The sequence below is a fragment of the Dasypus novemcinctus genome, chromosome 18 (genome assembly GCF_030445035.2).
Source record: "Dasypus novemcinctus isolate mDasNov1 chromosome 18, mDasNov1.1.hap2, whole genome shotgun sequence".
Lineage (NCBI taxonomy): Eukaryota > Metazoa > Chordata > Mammalia > Cingulata > Dasypodidae > Dasypus > Dasypus novemcinctus.
Genome location: NC_080690.1, coordinates 34,015,701 through 34,034,127, shown reverse-complemented (window position 1 = coordinate 34,034,127; position 18,427 = coordinate 34,015,701). Strand labels below are relative to the sequence as shown.

The window sequence follows — 18,427 nt, the reverse complement described above, 5'->3', positions numbered from 1 at the left end:
ATTCACTCAACGAATATTTTCTGAGCACCTACTTTGTGCCAGTCTCTTGTGGATACGGCAGGGAACAAATCAGACATAAATTCCAGCCCTTGAGGAATTAAAGCTCCCGTGGGACAGACAGAGCACAAACAGAGCCTTAGGTAAAATGTGCTGTTTAGCAGATGCAGGTAAGTGACGGGGAGAGAAATAAAGCAGGGAAAGGGGTGAGAAGGAAGAATGGGATGCAGATTTTGGCTAGGTGGCCAGAGACCTCACCAAGAAAGGAGCACTCGAGCTGCAAACTAAAGGGGGTGATGAACGTTCTTGTTGCTCCTGCTAATCCCTCACCTTTCCCCAACACTCCAGCGTTTACAGGACACCCCCCGAGTCCCTGCTCATGTGGGTCTGATCCTGCAGCACCACCCCATGCTATGGGCAGGGACGGCATCAGTAGCTCAGCGAGGGGATTCTGAGCCTTAGAAACAAGAGACAAGGGAGCTGCTCGTAGCTCACCTGCTCCCAGCCCCCACCCCAACAGCTCACATTTATGGGGCACTTGCTATGTGCAGGGAGGTCACGGGGTTTGTCCCGGGCCACCCAACTCGGAGGGATGCAGCTGCCCAACTCGGGAGGCTGGCTCTGAGTTCGCAGACCAAGATGTGGGTGGCGGGGTGAGGGCCGAGGGGTGGGGTGGGAGGCTGGCCTGGCCTGCTGACGAGCGGCCAGGGACTGCATGTGCTTGCCCGGCCGAGTCACCCTGGCACGCAGGGCAGGGCTGGCCTGAGCGTGGCTGTGACCGTGGCCTCAGAGCAGAGTTCCCAGCAGCCCTGGGTGCGCGTGAGACTCAGCCACCCTCCAGCTCTGAGCCAGTGCTCCCACGCTCTGGCCCGCCGCACCCTGCCTCCCCGGTACCCTGACAGCCCCACTCAGTGCCATCAAAGCCACCTCCAGGTGACCTCTCCATCCTGAGACCTCCCCGGGTTTCCCGGCAGCATTTTCTCTCCCCTAATTCGCCAGCACGCCGTGGCCCTCACTGTGGCACGGCCAACTGTCCCGCGCTGGCAGGACCCCACCTGTGCCTCCTCTCTGGGCCGGGGGTCCTCAAGGGCAGGGCCGGGGGCCCGGTCATCCCTGGCTGACCGTCAGCTCCGACTCAGGCCTGGCCCTCGGAGGCCCCCGAGGGTGTGGGGCAGAGAGCTGAGTCATCACCAGCTTGTTTAGGACTCGTTTGTGAAGCCGAGTAATTGTCACGGTCCGGTCAAGCTGGGTAATTTTGCGGTTCTACCTGCCAGCTGGTGGTGAGCAGAACAGCCCCGGGGAAATCCGGGGAGGTCTATAAATTCACTTCCTGGCAGCGACTTCCCCTCTGGGGCAGGGTCTGTGCCTGGAGGTGCAGCGGGTCTTGAACGTGCTATAAAAATCCCAGACTGTGTGTGGTGTGCTTCAGCATTGGCCCCAGGAGCCTGAGGCTGTAAACCTCGAGGTAGCCAGGCTCTCCTCACAACGCCCTGCCTCAGTTTCCCCACCAGCTGAGTGGGGAGCCCCTAGTCACTCCACAGGAAATTACGTTTGAGAAAATGTCTAGAAGAGCGGAACAAAGTAAAGGTTTGCTGTTACTGTTAGGAAAATACGAGCAGAGATTTCTTTCCACCTATCCCAGAGGGAAAGAGAGAATTTGGGCCTTCTCTGCTCCTACATCTTACGGTTGTGGAACCGGAAAAGACAATCGCCGCGCTCTAACGATTGCCGGGCAGTGGGCGCTGGCTGTGAGCCGTCCTGCTCGGCCCTGCTCCCAGGGCCTCACCGTGGGCAGGGGCCGCCCCGAGCTTCCTGGGGCTCCTTCCTCTCTGTGCTGGAAGGGGCGCCGAGCGGCCAAGGCCAGGGGCTGCTGCCCCTTCCCCGCCCTGGCCTCATCAAGGGGCAGGCTTCTGGAAGCAGGCCAGAGGCTGCCTGACTCCTCCCTCCCCAGGACCCTGCAGTAGCCATCCCCAAGGGAACGCTCATGGCCATTTTCTGGACCACCATCTCCTACCTGGCCATCTCGGCCACTATCGGTACGTAGCCGGGCCCGGGGGCAGGGGCGGGGGCGGGACTCGGCTTCCACCCCATGGTGCCACGTGGCACAGCCCGGTTCTGTGTCCTATGGTGGGGGGACCTGGACCACTGGAGGGAAGTCACAGAGTGGGGCTCAGCTGGCCAGGAGGGCACGGTGGCCTGAGGAAGCTGAGCCGGCACCCTGTCCTGGGGGCCCTTGGTGGTGACTAGAGGGGGGAGAGCTCTTGTTGAGGGGCTGGTGCCAGACAAGGCGCCTCTGCTCTCTTCAACCCTCAGGTTCTACATTCATGGGTGTGAAAGTCCTACAGGGCAAATCATGCTCTGGCCCTAGGAATACTTGTGTTACTATTAAGTATGATCATTGCAACAGACCTGCCGCTGGCCCAGACTTTCCATCTCATTTGTTGGCACTTGCATTCCCCCCATGTTATGGAGGGATGGTGGGGACCCAGAGAGGCTAAGAGCACACAGCCAGTGCGTGGTGGAGGCAGGATTCGAACCCAGGGCTGGGCTGTAAGCACCTGTCGCTCCATGATCCTCCCCAGTGCATCGATCCAAATAGCCACCTTGTGGGACAAGCTTTTCACAGAAGCCCCAGGGACTCGCCCCGCCCAGGGCATGGCCAGTCAGGGCTTGGGACCCAGCTCTCCACTTTCCGGAGGCCATTGGGAGCTCGGCCGGTCCCTGAAGCTCTCTGTGCCTCTGTAAATTGGGACCAACCACAAAAAGAATCAAAATACCTGCCACCAGGGTTGTTGTAAAGTATGGAGCACAGCGCCTGGTGCGTCAGGAGCGCGCCTACGAATTAGCTATTATTCTTATCATTTCTATTGTTGTTATTACCTGATAAAGGAAGCGCTGACCCAGCAGCAGCGTCTTGCCCTCTGCAGAAGTGGCCAGCATGTGGGGGGCGGGGGGAGAGGAGGCGGGGGAGGTCCCACGCCCTCCGTCCTGCTCTCAGGTTCCTGCGTGGTGCGTGACGCCTCCGGGGACCTCAACGACACCGTGGCCTCCGGCCTGGGCACCTGCGAGGGGCTGGCCTGCGGCTACGGCTGGAACTTTACCGAGTGCACCCAGAGGCAGAGCTGCCGCTACGGCCTCATCAACTACTACCAGGTACCACCACGGGGGGGTGGGGCCTGCCTCCTCTGCGCCTCGGCGCCCGCCCAGGGGACCCTTCACTCCAGGCACAGGGAGGGGTGCAGTGGAAGCTGGAGACCCACGCTATGCGGAAACACGCTGATGTAGTTTGGGGGGCCGGGCCCCCTGGCCGGGGGTCTGTGCTCAGGTGGGAGCTTCTAGGGCCAGGGTCTGCCCGTGGTGGCCCCTGGATCCCAGGCAATGGGCGCAGGCTCCACTGGAGCTCCAGCGCCCCGCGTGCAGTGGGGACTGCGGTGCTGCAGGTGGGGGCTCCAGGCCAGCCCCCGCCATGGGAGGCCTGACCCCCAGCCCCTCCCCCCCAGACCATGAGCATGGTGTCAGGCTTTGCGCCCCTGATCACAGCCGGCATCTTCGGGGCCACCCTCTCCTCCGCCCTGGCCTGCCTCGTCTCCGCGGCCAAGGTCTTCCAGGTAAGGTCCTGGGAAGAGGCCAGGTGGGCGGGGGTGGGAGGCCTCGGCTGGAGGCCCAGGTGGAGGGGTCCCGGGTGACTGCGACAAAGGCGGGAACAGAGGAACAGGTGGGCACGGAGTCAGGGACCAGGGCATCCAGGCTGAAGGGAAAAGGGACCTGCGTCCCCCCACCCCTCCCCTGTGCAGGCCGCCTCCAGGCCTGAAATCCCACCCCCGGGTGCCTCAGGGTCCCTCTGTTTCTTGCCCGTTCTGTCTTGGTGGGCTTTCCTGGTCTCTGGTGAGGCGCTGAGTGTGCTTCGGAAGATCACCCCCATTTGGCAGAAGCAAGTTCTGTGACCCAGATTGGGGGGTGCCCAGCAGAGGGCACGGCAGGGCCGAGCAGGCGGGAGCCCAGGTGACATGCCCCAGCCGGGGTGCGCAAGCCGCCCCTGCCCTTGTCCTGTGCCCGCAGTGCCTGTGTGAGGACCAGCTGTACCCCCTGATCGGCTTCTTTGGCAAAGGCTACGGCAAGAACAAGGAGCCGGTGCGCGGCTACCTGCTGGCCTACGCCATTGCCGTGGCCTTCATCATCATCGGTAAGAGGCCGCCGGGCTGCGGGGGGTCCTCGTCGGGCCAGGACCCTCTCTGGGTCTGCGCCCCAGGACCCCGCTGGCCTGACAGTCAGCGGGCACTCAGTGAATAGCTCGAGTGGGTGACGCCTGGTTTGGGAGGAGACTTTGGGGGCCATGTGTTTCCACCTCCTCCAGACAGGATGGCTCCCAAATTCCACCAGGCAGGGGAACCATTCTCTTTTGTTACAGGGGGCCCTGCCACTTTTCTCTGGTTCCACATTCCAGGGCTGGGACACCCCCAGGTCTAAGTTTTGGGGCATGGGCCAAGCTGACTGGTTCCTCACTGGGAGCTGATGCATGGCTGGGTCAGTTTCTCCATAGGTGTGTAAACTAGGCAAACCCAGTTTCTCAGACCGGAGGGTTCTAGACCCCAGTTGGGGCATGGGGGATGCCTCAGGAGAAAGAGCCCAAGCTTAGGGTTAGTCAGACTGACTCTCTATCCTGGCTTTACCATGTGCCAGCTGTGTGACCTTGGACCGGTCACTTTGCCTCTCTGAGTCTCATTTTCCTCATCTGCAAAGTGGGAACCATAGTGCATAGCGGGTGGGCCAGAGATGGGCAGAAAGGGATTTTGTGTGTGTGCACACGTGCATGCACACGTCCTCATGGACACCCCCATCCACGTGCTCCCACACTATGCACTGCACACACACATGCTCACACACAGGCTCACACACACGCACCCATCCCCATGGACACTGGACGCACCACACTATGCACTGCACACACGCACAAGCAAGGATTCAGCTGGGCGACAGCCGAGCGCCTTGGCGCGGTGCTCCTGGCCCCCGGCCCCGTGCAGGCGGGGTCTGCCGCTGGTGAACCTCTCCAGGCTGGCAGGCGCCTTCCGCCCAGCTGAACCCTCCTGCTCAGGCCGCCTCGCCAGTCCGAGGCTTACCCTCACGGTTTAGTCACTTTCACTGAAGGGAACATTCCAGGCTCTGGACCATCCTGGGTCTTGAACCACACGGAGAGGCCACACCCAGGCCTGTGTTCCCTGGACCGTCTCCGCTTCCAGCTCACCAGGGTCCCCGGGTTCCTGCAGGCCACGCCTGGCTCACGGTCGGTGTCCTTCCCTCTGGGTGTTTTGGCCCGAGGACCATGGCATCGCACCTCTGGGGCAGCGTTCTGGGAGAAGGACCTGAAACCACGTAGACGAGGGCCTGCACCCACGTGGTGCTGGTCTCGTCTTGAGCTCCCCGAAAGCAGGCCCCGAGACAAGGATTCACGAGGGGTAGATAATCTTGGGGAGCAGGGCAGTGAGACAGGAAGGGAAGGAGCCGGCTCTCGAGCGGGTCACCGTGGGGGCAGCATCCCGACGTGGGGTTTCGGGTGAAAGACGCCGCGTGTCTCGGTCACGTTGTAAAACGTACTTCACTGTACCGCGCGGTCCTGAAAGCATGCCGGCCCGTGCCCTCCGCCCTCTTGCCAGCTCCCTTTAAAGACGCAGTTTAGAGTTTACGAACCGATGGGCGCGTTTCGCAGATGAGGAGGCTGAGCCTCGCTGAGCCTCGGGGGCCTGTCTGGGGCCCCCACCCTGTGAGGGAGGAGATCCGGGGGCTCCTTGGTGGCGCTGCCCCACGGCTGTCCTCTCTTCCCGGGTCCCTGAAGCTGAGCTCAACACCATTGCCCCCATCATCTCCAACTTCTTCCTGTGCTCCTACGCCCTCATCAACTTCAGCTGCTTCCACGCCTCCATCACCAACTCGCCCGGTAAGGCGCCTCTCACCCCTCGAAGGGAGGAGGCACCAGGGGGTAGGGCACGGGAGGTGTGGGTGACGGGGGCAGACCACTTCCCAAACTGAAACCAGGTGAAGAGAGCATTCGTATAATAATAACAATAGTAATAATAATAGCTCTCCTTTATCAAGCACTTAGAGTACGCACTTTATGTGGATTCGTCTGCTGGTGACAGCCTGCAGAGCTTTTTCTAGCCCCTTACCTCACAGGTTTTACAGGATTCAGGTGCTCTGATTCCCAGAAAGGAAAGGGACTCGCCCCAAATCAAACCCGGGGTTGGCATGTGGTGCGGCAGGTTGGGCAGCACCTGCAGGGGGCGCCATTCTTACTAGATTTGTGTGTTTATTATGAACGTTTCCTGGCAGAGAGTCGTAAAGAGTCCTGAGGAAGAAGCATCTTTTCCTAATTAACCCCAAATCGCCAAAGGGCTGGCAGCTGGGCCGCCTCTTATATAGACCCCAGTGTGCACGGCTCCCCCTGGAGCTGTACCACGGGGCAGCTGTCCGCACTGGGCACGGGGCATGGCCTGAACCGGGGGATCCCCGTCCCAGGTCCCGTCCTTTCCCTTCCATCTCACCCCCTTTGCTCTACGGGAGCCGGAGCTGTTGCTGCCGTTGGAGGTCCTGGGGCCGTGTTGGTCCCGAGCTGGACTCCTCTCGTGTGGCATAGCCTGTCGACGTGGTGGCCTGCTGGCCAGGGTGGCCGGGTGCCCTCCCCAGGACCCTCCAGGCCAGCCCAGGAGGCAGCGGGTGGTGCCCTGGGTGTGGATGGCCGGTGGGCACGGGCTGGGTGCCCAGCTGCAGGCCCTGCTGGCCCCGCAGCCCAGGCTCGGCTGGACGTGCTGGGTGAGCCGCGGCCCCGTGCTCCGGCCCAGGGTGGAGACCGTCGTTCCGGTTCTACAGCAAGTGGGCGGCACTGTTTGGAGCCACCATCTCCGTGGTCATCATGTTCCTTCTCACCTGGTGGGCAGCCCTCATCGCCATCGGCGTCGTCCTCTTCCTCCTGCTCTACGTGCTATACAAGAAGCCAGGTGAGGCGGCTCGGGCTGCCTGGGGGGCTGCAGGGGCTCGGCTCCTTGCCCCCGGCAGCCAGGAGGCCCACCCTGCCTCCCGCCAGCGGGCCCCATCCCTCCCACCGGGAGAGGAGCCTAAGGGGGCTGCGCCCACCCAGAGCCCATGAGTTCCCTGCCCAGTCGGCCCTGGGTCGGCAGCAAGGCCTGCGCGGGTGCGCCCCTACTGGAGCGTGTTTGGACCTGAGGAGTGGCCAAGGGGTGGCCATTTGAAGAGCGTGTGGACAGAGCTCAGCCGCTGGGCTGGGGTGTCCACCCCATGGGGACAAGGATCCCAGAGCGGCACAACTCCCGGAAAGCCTAGAATTCTAAATCTGAACTTGGTCCATGGGGTCATGGTCTGCCGAGGTAGGGGGCTATTTTGTAGAGTTCACTACCTTGGTGTATAACTTCTAGACGTGTAGTCCTGAGGTGTGGGGCCCCTGGCCCCCCGACTTTAGGAACAGATCTGCAGGCCTTTGACCTGCCTGGCCGCCGTGCTCCGGTGGGGAGGCTGGCGTCCCACCCTCCCTCACTCCCCCTGTGCCCCCTCTTCGAGTCTGGTGTCTACCGTGATTTTCGCCCTCACCCCTCGCCCGTCCTCAGAGGTGAACTGGGGGTCCTCGGTGCAGGCTGGCTCCTACAACCTGGCCCTGAGCCACGCGGTGGGCCTCAACGACGTGGAGGAGCACATCAAGAACTACCGGTGAGCAGAGCTCTGGGACCCCAGCCCAGGACCCGCGGGCCGAGACCTGTCACCAACATCTCGGAGGGTAGCAGAAGAGGAGGGGCACCGCCCGGGAGTCGGGAGACCTGGGCGGACAGTGCCCGATGGGGGCCAAGCAAGCCGAGGGGCTCCTCTGAGCTCGGGATCCAAGCTGAACGAGCTCTGCAAACTCAAAGGGCCAGATGAGGGACAGCCGGCATGGTGGCTGCTGAGGGCCTGGGAGCTGAAAGGGCCCAAAGTCCCCTTGAGTCCCAGCTGGGAGGACGAAGCCACTTTCCTGAGGTCTGCCCCGTCCAAGCGGGGGAGACCAGAGAGGGGGGCGGGGCTCCTGGGGTGCCTGCTGTTAGGGTCCCCACCTCGTGCGCCCTCTCCTTATGGCTCGTTCCCTTTCTCCTGCCTCTTCTCAGCCCCCAGTGCCTGGTGCTCACGGGGCCCCCCAACTTCCGCCCGGCCCTGGTGGACTTTGTGGGCACCTTCACCCGGAACGTCAGCCTGATGATCTGTGGCCACGTGCTCATCGTGAGTCCCCCTGGGGGCAGGGCAGCACCTACTCCTCAGGGGGGCCTGGGTGCAACGCCCACCCACGGGGGTTGGGAGCAGAGGGCAGGGGAGCTGGCAGAGCCAGCCAGGCCCGCGGCGGGGCCCGCCACGTCCTGCCCTCCCTGCCTCCCACGGCTCTGCCTCCCGCGGCTCCCTCCATCTTCCTCCCTTCACGTCCCCCTCTTCTTTCCCTCCCTTAACACTGTGAGCAAAGCGGGCACCTCTGGGTGCTGCGGAAAGCATGGGGAAGCCTCCAGGGCAGGGGAGGGGCTGGACCTCGCGCCTGAGGGTGAGGGCAGCCCCCGACGCCACCCCCACTGGCCCGCAGGGACCCCGCAAACAGAGGATGCCTGAGCTGCAGCTCATCGCCAATGGGCACACCAGGTGGCTGACCAAGAGGAAGATCAAGGCCTTCTACTCGGACGTCATCGCCGAGGACCTGCGAAGCGGTGTCCAGACCCTCCTGCAGGTGCCGGCTCGGGCTGCCCCGTGGGACGGGCCGTGGTGCGGCGACCTGGCGGGCAGCAGGCTGAGGGCCCCGCCTGGAGCCCTGCGGCGGCCGCTGATTCAGCCACTTTTGGGAAAACCCGCTCGGAAGCCCGTGGCAGCTGCTTGGGGCAATTCTTTTCTTTTTTTTTTTTTAAAGATGTAATTTACAGACAGGAAAGTGGCAAAAACATGAAGTATTCAGTTTGATACGTTTTACACAGTGTATAAATATCACTTGGATCGAATTCTAGGATGTTCCAGTAGTCAATTCATTTAACTGCTCGGTTTTCTCATCTGTAAAATGGGAGGCGTAAAATAATAATAGTCGTTCATTCTGTGTGACTCCTTTTCAATAATTTTTAATATTTCTCAAACTTAAAAAAAAAAGAATTATAAAAGGTGTGTACGGCGAGCCAATGTGGCTTAGTGCTTGAGTGCCAGCTTCCTGCATATGAGGTCCCAGGTTCAATCCCTGGTACTGGCACATCAAAAAAAAAAAAAAAAGATGTGTTGATTAGACAACCCAGGAATACTTAAAGTTTGGCATCCAAGTCTTTTGCTATGAGAAATAATTTCTTAGAGAAGCAGAAGGTGGAGTAATCCAGAACTAACGGTCAGCCCGGCTGCTGGCCCAGGCCTAGAGAAGCTGCGTGGGCTAACTTTGGCTGCAGCTTTGCCTTTCCCGTGGGTGTGCCCAGGTGGAGAGGACATGCATTTCCTGAGCCCTTCCTGCATGGAGGGGAAGCTGGTTGGGGACCCTCTGATCCCCTACCCCCCCAACCTGCAATGTCTTGCAGGCTGCAGGTCTCGGGAGAATGAAACCTAACATCCTGGTGGTCGGATTCAAGAAGAACTGGCAGTCAGCTCACCCAGCGACCGTGGAAGACTACATAGGCATCCTGCAGTGAGTGGGGGGGCAGGGGAGGCGGCAGCCTGGGGTCTGTGGATTTGGGCCTTCCAGGTTTCCTGGGTCTTGAAAACTGGATGGGAAACAGCGGGTGCTGTAGGAAGCTGGGGTCCATTGCCTCAAAGGTGAGGACGAAACAGGCAGGCCGAGGGTTCCCCACCCTAGCCTACGGGTCAGCAGGCGTGTAGCACAGAGTGAGGTGGGCCAAGTGTGGGACAATAGAGAGTGGCGGGGACTCTGGTGAGCTGGAGCGAGCAGCTGCTCCTTGGCTCCAGCCAACTGTGGTTATGCAGAAATGTGGGCCCAGCATTGCCAGATCTTCCCATTTTTCAGAGAAGCTGAAGATGTGGGTTTTAAGTGAAAATTTTCTGCCCATCTGTGGGCTGTAGAAGGCCTACAGGTAGCCAGATCATGAGCTCCAAGGCAGTGCCACTGAGCAGAACCATGACAACCAGGCCCCCAGGGAGGCGACAAGCTTGAGAAGGGGGCCAAGGGGACGAATGCCCTGGAGATGTTCAAGGTTCATCCGTAATCTTTCCCCTTTAGCTCTTGCTGCACCAGGTCCAGTAAGCGCCTGCCTGAGTTGTGTTTCTGCGTTCATGTCGTACAGAAAGCAGGGCGCATTAGCATTTTAGTTACATGTGCTTCCGGGTGTGCTGTGAACCAGCTGGCGATCCTGAGCAGGGGGTCTCAGCTGCCTCTACCAAAATTACAACAGGAGGTGGTGAACTATCTGGGTGCCCAAACTCCAAGACTCCAAAATGCTGGGGACTGACGTGTGCAATTAAGGGAGCCCAGAGAGGACAACGCTTGGCCTGTTAGAGCCAACCCTGAGGGTGCACTTTTGGGTACTGTCAGCGAGGCAGTAAATACTTTTGGGGGCAGGAGTCTTCCAGATAATAGACAGCCTCCATGAGTGAGGGCATTGCTAGGTGTCTGCCTGCTCTCCAGGCTTTCCTCAGTTATTAGAAAGAGCCCGCATGCTACAGCAGAAGGAGCCCAGCCGAGCTTTGGAACTCAAGAGATTGGGATTGTAAACCCAGTTGACCACTTTCGTAGTTGTGTGATCACGGCCAGTTGCTCCTCAAATCTCCATTTATGAATCTGTGAAATGGGGATACTAATTCCCACCTCTGTTGGCAGGGCTGGGAGGATTATCCAGGTAAAGCAGGAAGATAGGATCATGCTCAAAGATGGGCTGACTTGGTTTCCCCTAAAGGCAGGCTCCACAGAATCCCCAGCGCCACTGACTAGTGCTAGCAGAGGTCCTGGGAGACTCTCCAGGCCTGACTGCCCATTATACAGATGGAGAAACTGAGGCCCAGAGAGAGGAAGGGACATGGTGGGAGGCAGGGCCAACTCCAGGCATCTCGACTCCTGGGGAGATCCCACGGGGGGCCGAGGCCAGGAGGAGCGTGAGCCCACCTCCTCTCTTTGCAGCGATGCTTTCGATTTCAACTACGGCGTCTGTGTCATGAGGATGCGAGAGGGGCTCAACATCTCGGAGGTGATGCAGGCACACAGTGAGTACACACTGCGCGTGCTCAGCACCCGCTCCTCCAACAGCAGAACAGGTTCCCAGGAGGTTCTAGAATTTAAAACATTCACGTGGTGGGAGAAAAAGGGAAAAGTTAGTACAGAATCAAGTCACAGACATCTAGAAAGGAAATCCTTGATGGGCCCTTGGAGGTCATCAGGTTTCCAAATGGGGAAACTGAGGTCCAGAAAGGGGAAGTGACCTGTTTAAGGCCAAGTGCGCATTTCCAGCTGGGGGTGGGACCAGGGCTAGAACTCAGTGCTCCAAATCATGGTCAGTTATTTTGTAACCAGGTGGGATGGGAGGGATCTAACAGAAATGGGGGGTGTGCATATAGAAACCTACATCTGAAAATACCCACAGAAGGCTGGGAAGCTGGGCACTTTGTTCTGGAAGATTGTCTTTGGGGCACAGAGTAGGGCAGTGTTTTCATTTTAAAGTCATTTGAATAGACAGACTCTGAACTAGTCATCTTTACAGTTGTGAAAGAAATAAAATATACTAAAACATGGGGTGGGGGGACTGCGTGTCCTGGGGGGCCTGGAAGGTGTGGCCTGTGTCCTCAGGCAGGGGCTGGACCACATCCACCGTGGGCCAAGGGTACAGAGCGGTGGTTCGACAAATCTGCTCAGAAGGCGGAGGAGGAGCCAGCCACGGAGAGGCCGGGGAGAGAGCTCCAGCCCTGGGGAGCCCCACCGCCGAGTGGGATGAGCTTGGCGTGTTTGAGGAGCGGGCGGGAGGCGGGAGTGGGGGGTGTGATGACGGGCAGGGCCAGGATGACGGAGGCAGGGGCTGGGCCAGGGCTCCGAGGCCAGGCAGGGGCCGGGACTCTTCCCGTGTAAGGGGAACCCCGGGGGTAGAGGAGGCGCCCCGCAGCACCCCAGCCTACGAGAGCCTGTGAACACCCCCCACCCATTTTTTTTTTTTTTTTGCAGTTAACCCTGTGTTTGACCCTGCGGAGGATGGCAAGGGAGCGGGCGCCCACGGGGCCAGGCCTTCTGTCTCTGGTGTGTGTCAGTCCCTGCCCCGCTCTGGCTCCGTGAACTCTCACCTTGGGGGCAGCGGGTGGCAGGCCACATGGGGACTCGGGCAAGGGCAGAAGGTTTTTCCTCGAGACCCTGGGGTCGGGTAACTGGGGGCTGGGCCTGGATTAAACATTGCCGGGGCCGAACCAGCCAGGAGGGAGAATTCAGCGTCCAGCCACTCCGGGAACCCACCCGGTGGGCTCTGGGGCCTGGGTCCCACCCCCTCCAAGGCCCTTCTGACCATGCTGGGATGATATAGGCAAGGGGGCCACGGGGCGTGGGCATGGGGCTCCCCTTTAGTCCCGTCCACCAAAGGTCTGGGGAGCAGGGGAACCCCTCATCGCAGGAGCTGGGGACTCCTGCAGGCGCGACGCAGTCTTTAAAAGAACGGGAAGCCACGGAAGGCATGCTTGCTCTGCCATGGGCTGCCCCAGACGGCTCCGGGGGCACCCCCGCCCATACCCACGGGCGAGGGCAGTCGGCTGCCAGGGGAGGGGGTGCCTCCCAGCACCGCCCTCGCGCCTCCTGCTCCCGGGCGGCCTGCCGGGAAGCCAAGGCTCCGGTCAGTCCTGACCCACTGGCTGTCCCGGCAGGAGGCTCCTCCTCGCAGGGCACCCGCGCTGCTCTGACCTGCCCCTCCACCCCTGCAGTGCACCCCGAGGCCCTGGCGCAGGAGGAGCAGGCCAGCACCATCTTCCAGTCGGAGCAGGGCAAGAAGACTATTGACATCTACTGGCTGTTCGACGACGGAGGTCAGGGCCCGCCCTCCCCACCGCTTCCAGCCAGGCCTCCGTCCTCTCTTGGCCGCCGTCCTGGCTTCTGGTGGGACAGCAGAGGAGAATAGGGGTCCCTGGGCCCACCACTGAGCTCAGGGGAGCCTGGCTGGGCTGCTCTCCTGACCGCCAGTTTAAGGGAGACGCTGAGGTCAACAGGGGCCAGAACCCGCAGACCGGACAGCATAGCAGGGCCACTGGCCCGTGGCATAAATGGGGAGATGGGCTGGTGCACAGGAAAGCTGCAAAGAGTTCTTCACTTCACCGAGATATATGCTGTCTCCCATTTTTCTCAAAACATATGACCCTCAGGCTTTGATTGTTCCCACTTTCGATAGTGTCATAGATAGAAAATATCTCTGCCCTGGCAGAATGGATCCTGGTCGCCATAGCTGGTGTGTGCTGACACCTCCCAAATGCCCGACACTGGGAGTTCTGCATGCGTTAACCTAAGGCAGTCCCCAAGAGGAACTTTTATTATTCACCCCTCTTTACAAATAAGGAAACTGAGGCACAGAGCAGTGAAGTCCCGGATTATGCAGTGATAAATGACAGCTGGCCCTTGACCTTGTGTGGAGATGGGAGGGCAAGGGGGCATGGGGGTCTTACAGGGTCCAACTTTCAAGACATACCAGAAATCTAGAATTCCCTGCCAGCTTGTTTATCTAAAAGCAGTGTGCAGGTCAGATAAAGCCAGCCCACAGAGCGCCACGTGGGCCTCCGGTTTAGTCCAGCGTGCTCATGAGACAGATGGGAAAACAGAGGCCCAGAGCAGGGGAGGCGCTGCCGGCGGCAGAGCGGGGCGGGAACCCGGGGAGTCTGCCCCACTCCATGTGCCTTGTCCTGCACGTGTTTCCCTGTTGCCTCCTGGGGACCCTCCTTGCCAGGCCTCACCCTCCTCATCCCCTACCTCCTGGGCCGCAAGAAGAGGTGGAGCAAATGCAGGGTCCGCGTGTTCGTCGGGGGCCAGATCAACAGGATGGACCAGGAGAGAAAGGCGTAAGTTGGGGGGAAGAGGAGAGGGCACGGGGTGGGGGGTGGCACTCTCCCCCCCACCACAGCCGGGGGGCCCTGGGATTGTCCCAAAGCCCGGGGCTCAGCTCTGTCTGGGTCACAGCAGCGGCGAGCGGAGCCGTCGCTGCAGCGGTTCTGGTTTCCTGTCCCCCTTGAATAAAAAGGTACAGTGCCGGCCATGGCCAAGACTGGGGGCCGTGTGGCATCTTAAAGCCCCAAATCCCCTTGAGAAGAAAGCGGGGCGAAATGAAGAAGGGAGGAGGTCGTCCTCCTGAGGAAGGAGTGGAGTGAGAACCCTCGAGGGCAAGCCTCCTAGGAGCTTGGGGCCCGTCTCTGCGGCCAGGGGGCTGGTCGCAAAGACCACCGAATCTCTTGGTGCCGAGTTATCCCCTCTTATGCTCTTTCCATTCTGTGGATTATTCATGTTGCCTGCCTCTCTGCTTGGCAGCCGTGGCTCATCTCCCTTTTTAAGCAGGAGCGAGCAGGCCAGGCTCGGAGGTGGGGCAGGCAACGCGTCTGACCCTTTGGTTGCACTGGTTTATTAACATGGGTTTATTGTCCCCTCTTTCTGGCAAGATCTCTTGGCTTTCTGTTTAAATTGTGTTCTAAAACTTTCCTTTTGAAATTTACCTAAGAATTTGAGTTAATTCAGTTTAAAATGAGCAAAGAGCTGGGCCGGTGAGAGTAGGCAGGTGGCGTGTGTGTGGCGAAAGCAGGCAGCTGCCGCTGTACAGCAAGGTCAAGTGAGGCCCAAGGTCACAGAATGGAGGAAGGTCAGACCTGCAGATGCCACTGGTGGGAAGCATGAGGTGGCTTGCCAAGGCCACTCAGCTAATCAGCAAAAGCAAAGGAACTTATTGTTACCTTTGCAGGGGTCCCAGGATTCAGGCTGTGGCCCCTGGGCTGGAGGGGGCCGTGCAGCTCCCAGCGCTCCCCTGACCCAAGTCCCATGTCAAGATTACATCCCCAGTAGCTCTTGTCTAGTCACCCCCCTTTTGAGTTATGCTGTCCTGGGCAACCTTGTCTCTTTGTCCCCACCCCCATTTCAAACCTGGCCATCCGGAAAGCCCCTTCTCGGCAGGAAGGTGAGGCTTGGGGAAAGCAGCCGCTGGCATCTCTGCGAGCTCCAGAGTAAATAAACCACGAAGCCTCTTTGCATGCTCGATTTCCTGTCCCAGCTCCGAATCGAAGCTTGGTTCAGTAGGTTGAGTTTCGCTCGAGGCTGTGGCCCTGCTGGGGAATGCCGCGTCCTTCATGTGGAGGTGGTGAAAACGCCAGCGCCACCTCCTCGGCCTCCCAAGCAACCCAGGACGGGCCACGTCCTCTGCTGTCCTCATGGTCAGCAAAGCTGGGCCGACGCTGCCTTCTGCCCAGGCACTGCCCAGGCCTGCTGAGCCCCTCTGCACTCATCGTTTCACTTCCCAAGTTCAGGGACCAGCCCGGCTTGACAGCTAACCGCTGCCCGAGCCGGCGCCAAGCTGGCCGCTCGATGGCTGTGCAGGCCTGTGCCGGACCCCAGCCGGACCCCTCAGGCTTATCTCCCTCCTTCCTGGGCTGCAGCCCAGCCAGCCCCTCTCTGCTGCCTACACCCCATGCTTTTGTTCACATGGGCTCCTCTTCTGGGGCTGCCCCCCTTCCCCTAGCCCAGTGGTCCTTAACCAAGCAGGCACATCAGCATCACCAGGGCATTACAAAAATGTCACCTGCCCAGGGATTCTGATTCAGTGGATGGGCTAAGGCCAGGGCAGGTGTATTTCTTGAAGGCTGTTTGGGTGATACTCAGCTGGACTCCCACCTGTCCCACCCCCTTTGGCCTCTGACTAGCTTACCCACATGCCCCATCCAGTCAGAATCACTGCCTCCTCTGGGAAGTCTTCCATGATTGCTGAAAACTGCAGTTGACTTCTCCCCTGTTGGACTGGATGCAAAGTCAGCACCATCTGACTTGCTATTTATGGCTCTTTGTTCTCTTTGTGTGCCTTCTTTGTTTCCTTTATTGTTTTTTTTTTTTTCTTTTGAGTACTGGGGGCCAGGGACTGAACCCAGGTCCTTGTATGTGGGAAGCTGGCACTCAACCACTGAGCCACGTCAGCTCCCCTGAGTTGGTTTTTCATTTGTTTTGCTTATTGTTTTTTTTGTTTTGTTTTGTTTTTTCCAGCAGGCACCGGGAACCAAACCTGGGACTCCCCATGTGGGAAACAGGTGCTCACCTGCTTGAGCTACATCTGCTCCCCTGTAAATTCCTTTATTCTGTTCAAAGCGTGGCCCAGGGACAGGCCCCAGCCCAGACCCACTGAATCAGAATCTGCATTGTGACAAGACACCCACAGGATGTACAGACGTATTAAATTTAAGGCACATTAGTACAGCCCTGGCCCCCAGATTCTCAGGAGATACGGATCAATTATTTTTCCTCATGGCAATTATCATGTGACCTACTTTTTCAGTATTCATTGGTTCGTCATCTGTCCGTCCTCTTCCCCCATGTTAGAATGTGAACTCCACGAGGGCAGGGTTAGATCTGGTTTGCTTAGCAGACCTCCAGTCTCTTGAATGGATGAATATATTTTTAAAAATCTCGATCTGTCTTCCAGGATCATTTCTCTGCTGAGCAAGTTCCGGCTGGGATTCCATGAAGTTCACATTCTCCCCGACATCAACCAGAAGCCACGGGCTGAGCAGTGAGTTTTCTGTTTTGGGGATTCTGAGCAGAAGGGCCAGCTCTGTGTCCTGCAGACACCTCAGCCTTCCACCCATGTTCCCTGGTGAACCCAGAGCTAAGGGGCCCTGCTTCCAGCCGGTGGGGAAAGAAAGAGGAAGAGAGAGTAGGAGTTTGCAGCTAGTTATTTTCGTGTTTGGGTTTCCTTCACCCTGCCCTGCTGGCCTTTGCCAGAAATACACCTGGCCTTGGCAGGTGATGAATGCTCACGTACCTTTCTTAGATCCGGTTTTTGGGTGTTTTTTTTTAAGATTTATTTTATTGATTTATTTCTCCCCACCTCCTTGTTGTTTGCATTTGCTGTGTCTGTTTGCTGTGTGTTCATCTTCTTTTCAGGAGGCATCAGGAACCAAACCTGGGACTTCCCAAGTGGGAGGGAGGTGCCTAATTGCTTGAGCCACCACCACTCCCTGCTTTGTTGTATCTCTCAGTATGTTTTCCTCTGTGTATCTCTTCTTGTGCCATCTTCTTGTGTAAGCTCACAGCGCCTGCCCGTAGTGTCAGCATGCTGTCTTGCTTGTCTTCTTTAGGAGGCACTGGGAACTGAACCTGGGACCTCCCAAGTGGTAGGCAGGAGCTCAATCTCTTGAGCCACATCTGCTTCCCAGATCCAGTTTCTTTAAGTTCTTACTGGGTGGCAGGTGGTGGCTCAGTTCCAACACTTGAGCAGATGCCAGCTCAAGGATTCCCCACCCCCTGCCACACCCACATTTCTAGGGGTCAGGGGAGTTACTGGCTTCACACTGCACAAGCCCCGGCTGCTTGCTTCTCATGAAAGCCTGATCTGACCTATGAAGGTGATGAGTTTTCTACATTTCTCTGAGCCCTTAGCTTCTCCATAAAGCTGTGTGGGCATCAGAATCACCTGAAGAGCTTGTGGAGCCCAGGTTGCTGGGCCCCTGTCCCAGACAGGCCACCTGGGCAGAGCTGAGGTGGGGCCTGAGAGTCTGCATCTCCAACAAGCTCTCGGGTGATGCCTGAGCTGCTGGCCCGGGGACCCCACATGAGAACCACTGTCTCAGAGCGGATCCCTGTCCCGTGATTCACAGAAGCCAGTGACGGGGCTTCTGAACCCCCACACCTTGACCTTTCCTTGCAGTTCCAGCTCCACTGTAAATGGCCTCCTTCTCGGGTGCCGCCTAATTAGAACTGCTGAAAAAGGGACCACGACCCTCCCAGGTCTCCCCTTTCTGCCGGGCCGAGGTTGCGGTTCCCAAGCAGGCTCTGCCTCGTCTACCTTTGGTCCATCGGCTGTGGTCAGGGGTGGCAGAGTCCCAGGCCCTGGATCAGGCCGTGGAGGGTGGCTCCTTCTTGGGCCCACGGCAGAGGCCCTTGCCTCCCAGCGCCTCTCCGGATACGGCAGCTGCAGAACGCAGCGGCATGTTAACACACTGGAGCTGGGAGCAGGGAAAAAGTTGGACATTGTGCCGTTTGGGCAACCACGTCCCTCCTCCCTCCGTGCAACAGCAGTTGAGCAGACTTGAAGCAAACGCCTATGTGAATTTGAAGCAAGGATCAATGGTAGGGTCAGAAGGGATTATGTGCTTTACTAAATGATTCCATTTCATGTTCTTAAAATAAGACATGTAGCGTAGGATTTGCTTCCTGTAAATCGATTTCCATGAGGTTTTCCTGGACTCTATCTCCTTTATAAAGTCAGGTCCAGCCTGACCGCCTAGCCCTTCCTTCTCC

The 18,427-nt window shown here is 58.9% G+C and overlaps 1 protein-coding gene across 4 annotated transcripts in view; it reads left to right on the top strand.

Moving 5' to 3' along the window:
* SLC12A3 (solute carrier family 12 member 3) overlaps nt 1-18,427 on the top strand; it is a 39,228-nt gene that overhangs the window by 10,506 nt on the left and 10,295 nt on the right. For 3 of the 4 annotated variants that reach the window (XR_011646291.1, XM_004456552.4, XM_004456550.4), the window contains exons 9-23: nt 1,949-2,033; nt 2,996-3,150; nt 3,498-3,605; nt 4,057-4,180; nt 5,828-5,929; nt 6,831-6,986; nt 7,611-7,710; nt 8,139-8,250; nt 8,600-8,740; nt 9,558-9,664; nt 11,108-11,190; nt 12,140-12,211; nt 12,823-12,981; nt 13,890-14,001; nt 16,611-16,697. Coding sequence is in view for 3 of the 4 variants with exons in the window: in XM_004456552.4 (XP_004456609.1) it covers nt 1,949-2,033; nt 2,996-3,150; nt 3,498-3,605; nt 4,057-4,180; nt 5,828-5,929; nt 6,831-6,986; nt 7,611-7,710; nt 8,139-8,250; nt 8,600-8,740; nt 9,558-9,664; nt 11,108-11,190; nt 12,140-12,211; nt 12,823-12,981; nt 13,890-14,001; nt 16,611-16,697 (1,703 nt within the window). In the remaining variant the exon portion in view is untranslated. The remainder of the gene's footprint in view (nt 1-1,948; nt 2,034-2,995; nt 3,151-3,497; nt 3,606-4,056; nt 4,181-5,827; nt 5,930-6,830; nt 6,987-7,610; nt 7,711-8,138; nt 8,251-8,599; nt 8,741-9,557; nt 9,665-11,107; nt 11,191-12,139; nt 12,212-12,822; nt 12,982-13,889; nt 14,002-16,610; nt 16,698-18,427) is intronic. The other variant, XM_004456551.4, reaches the window with a different exon arrangement.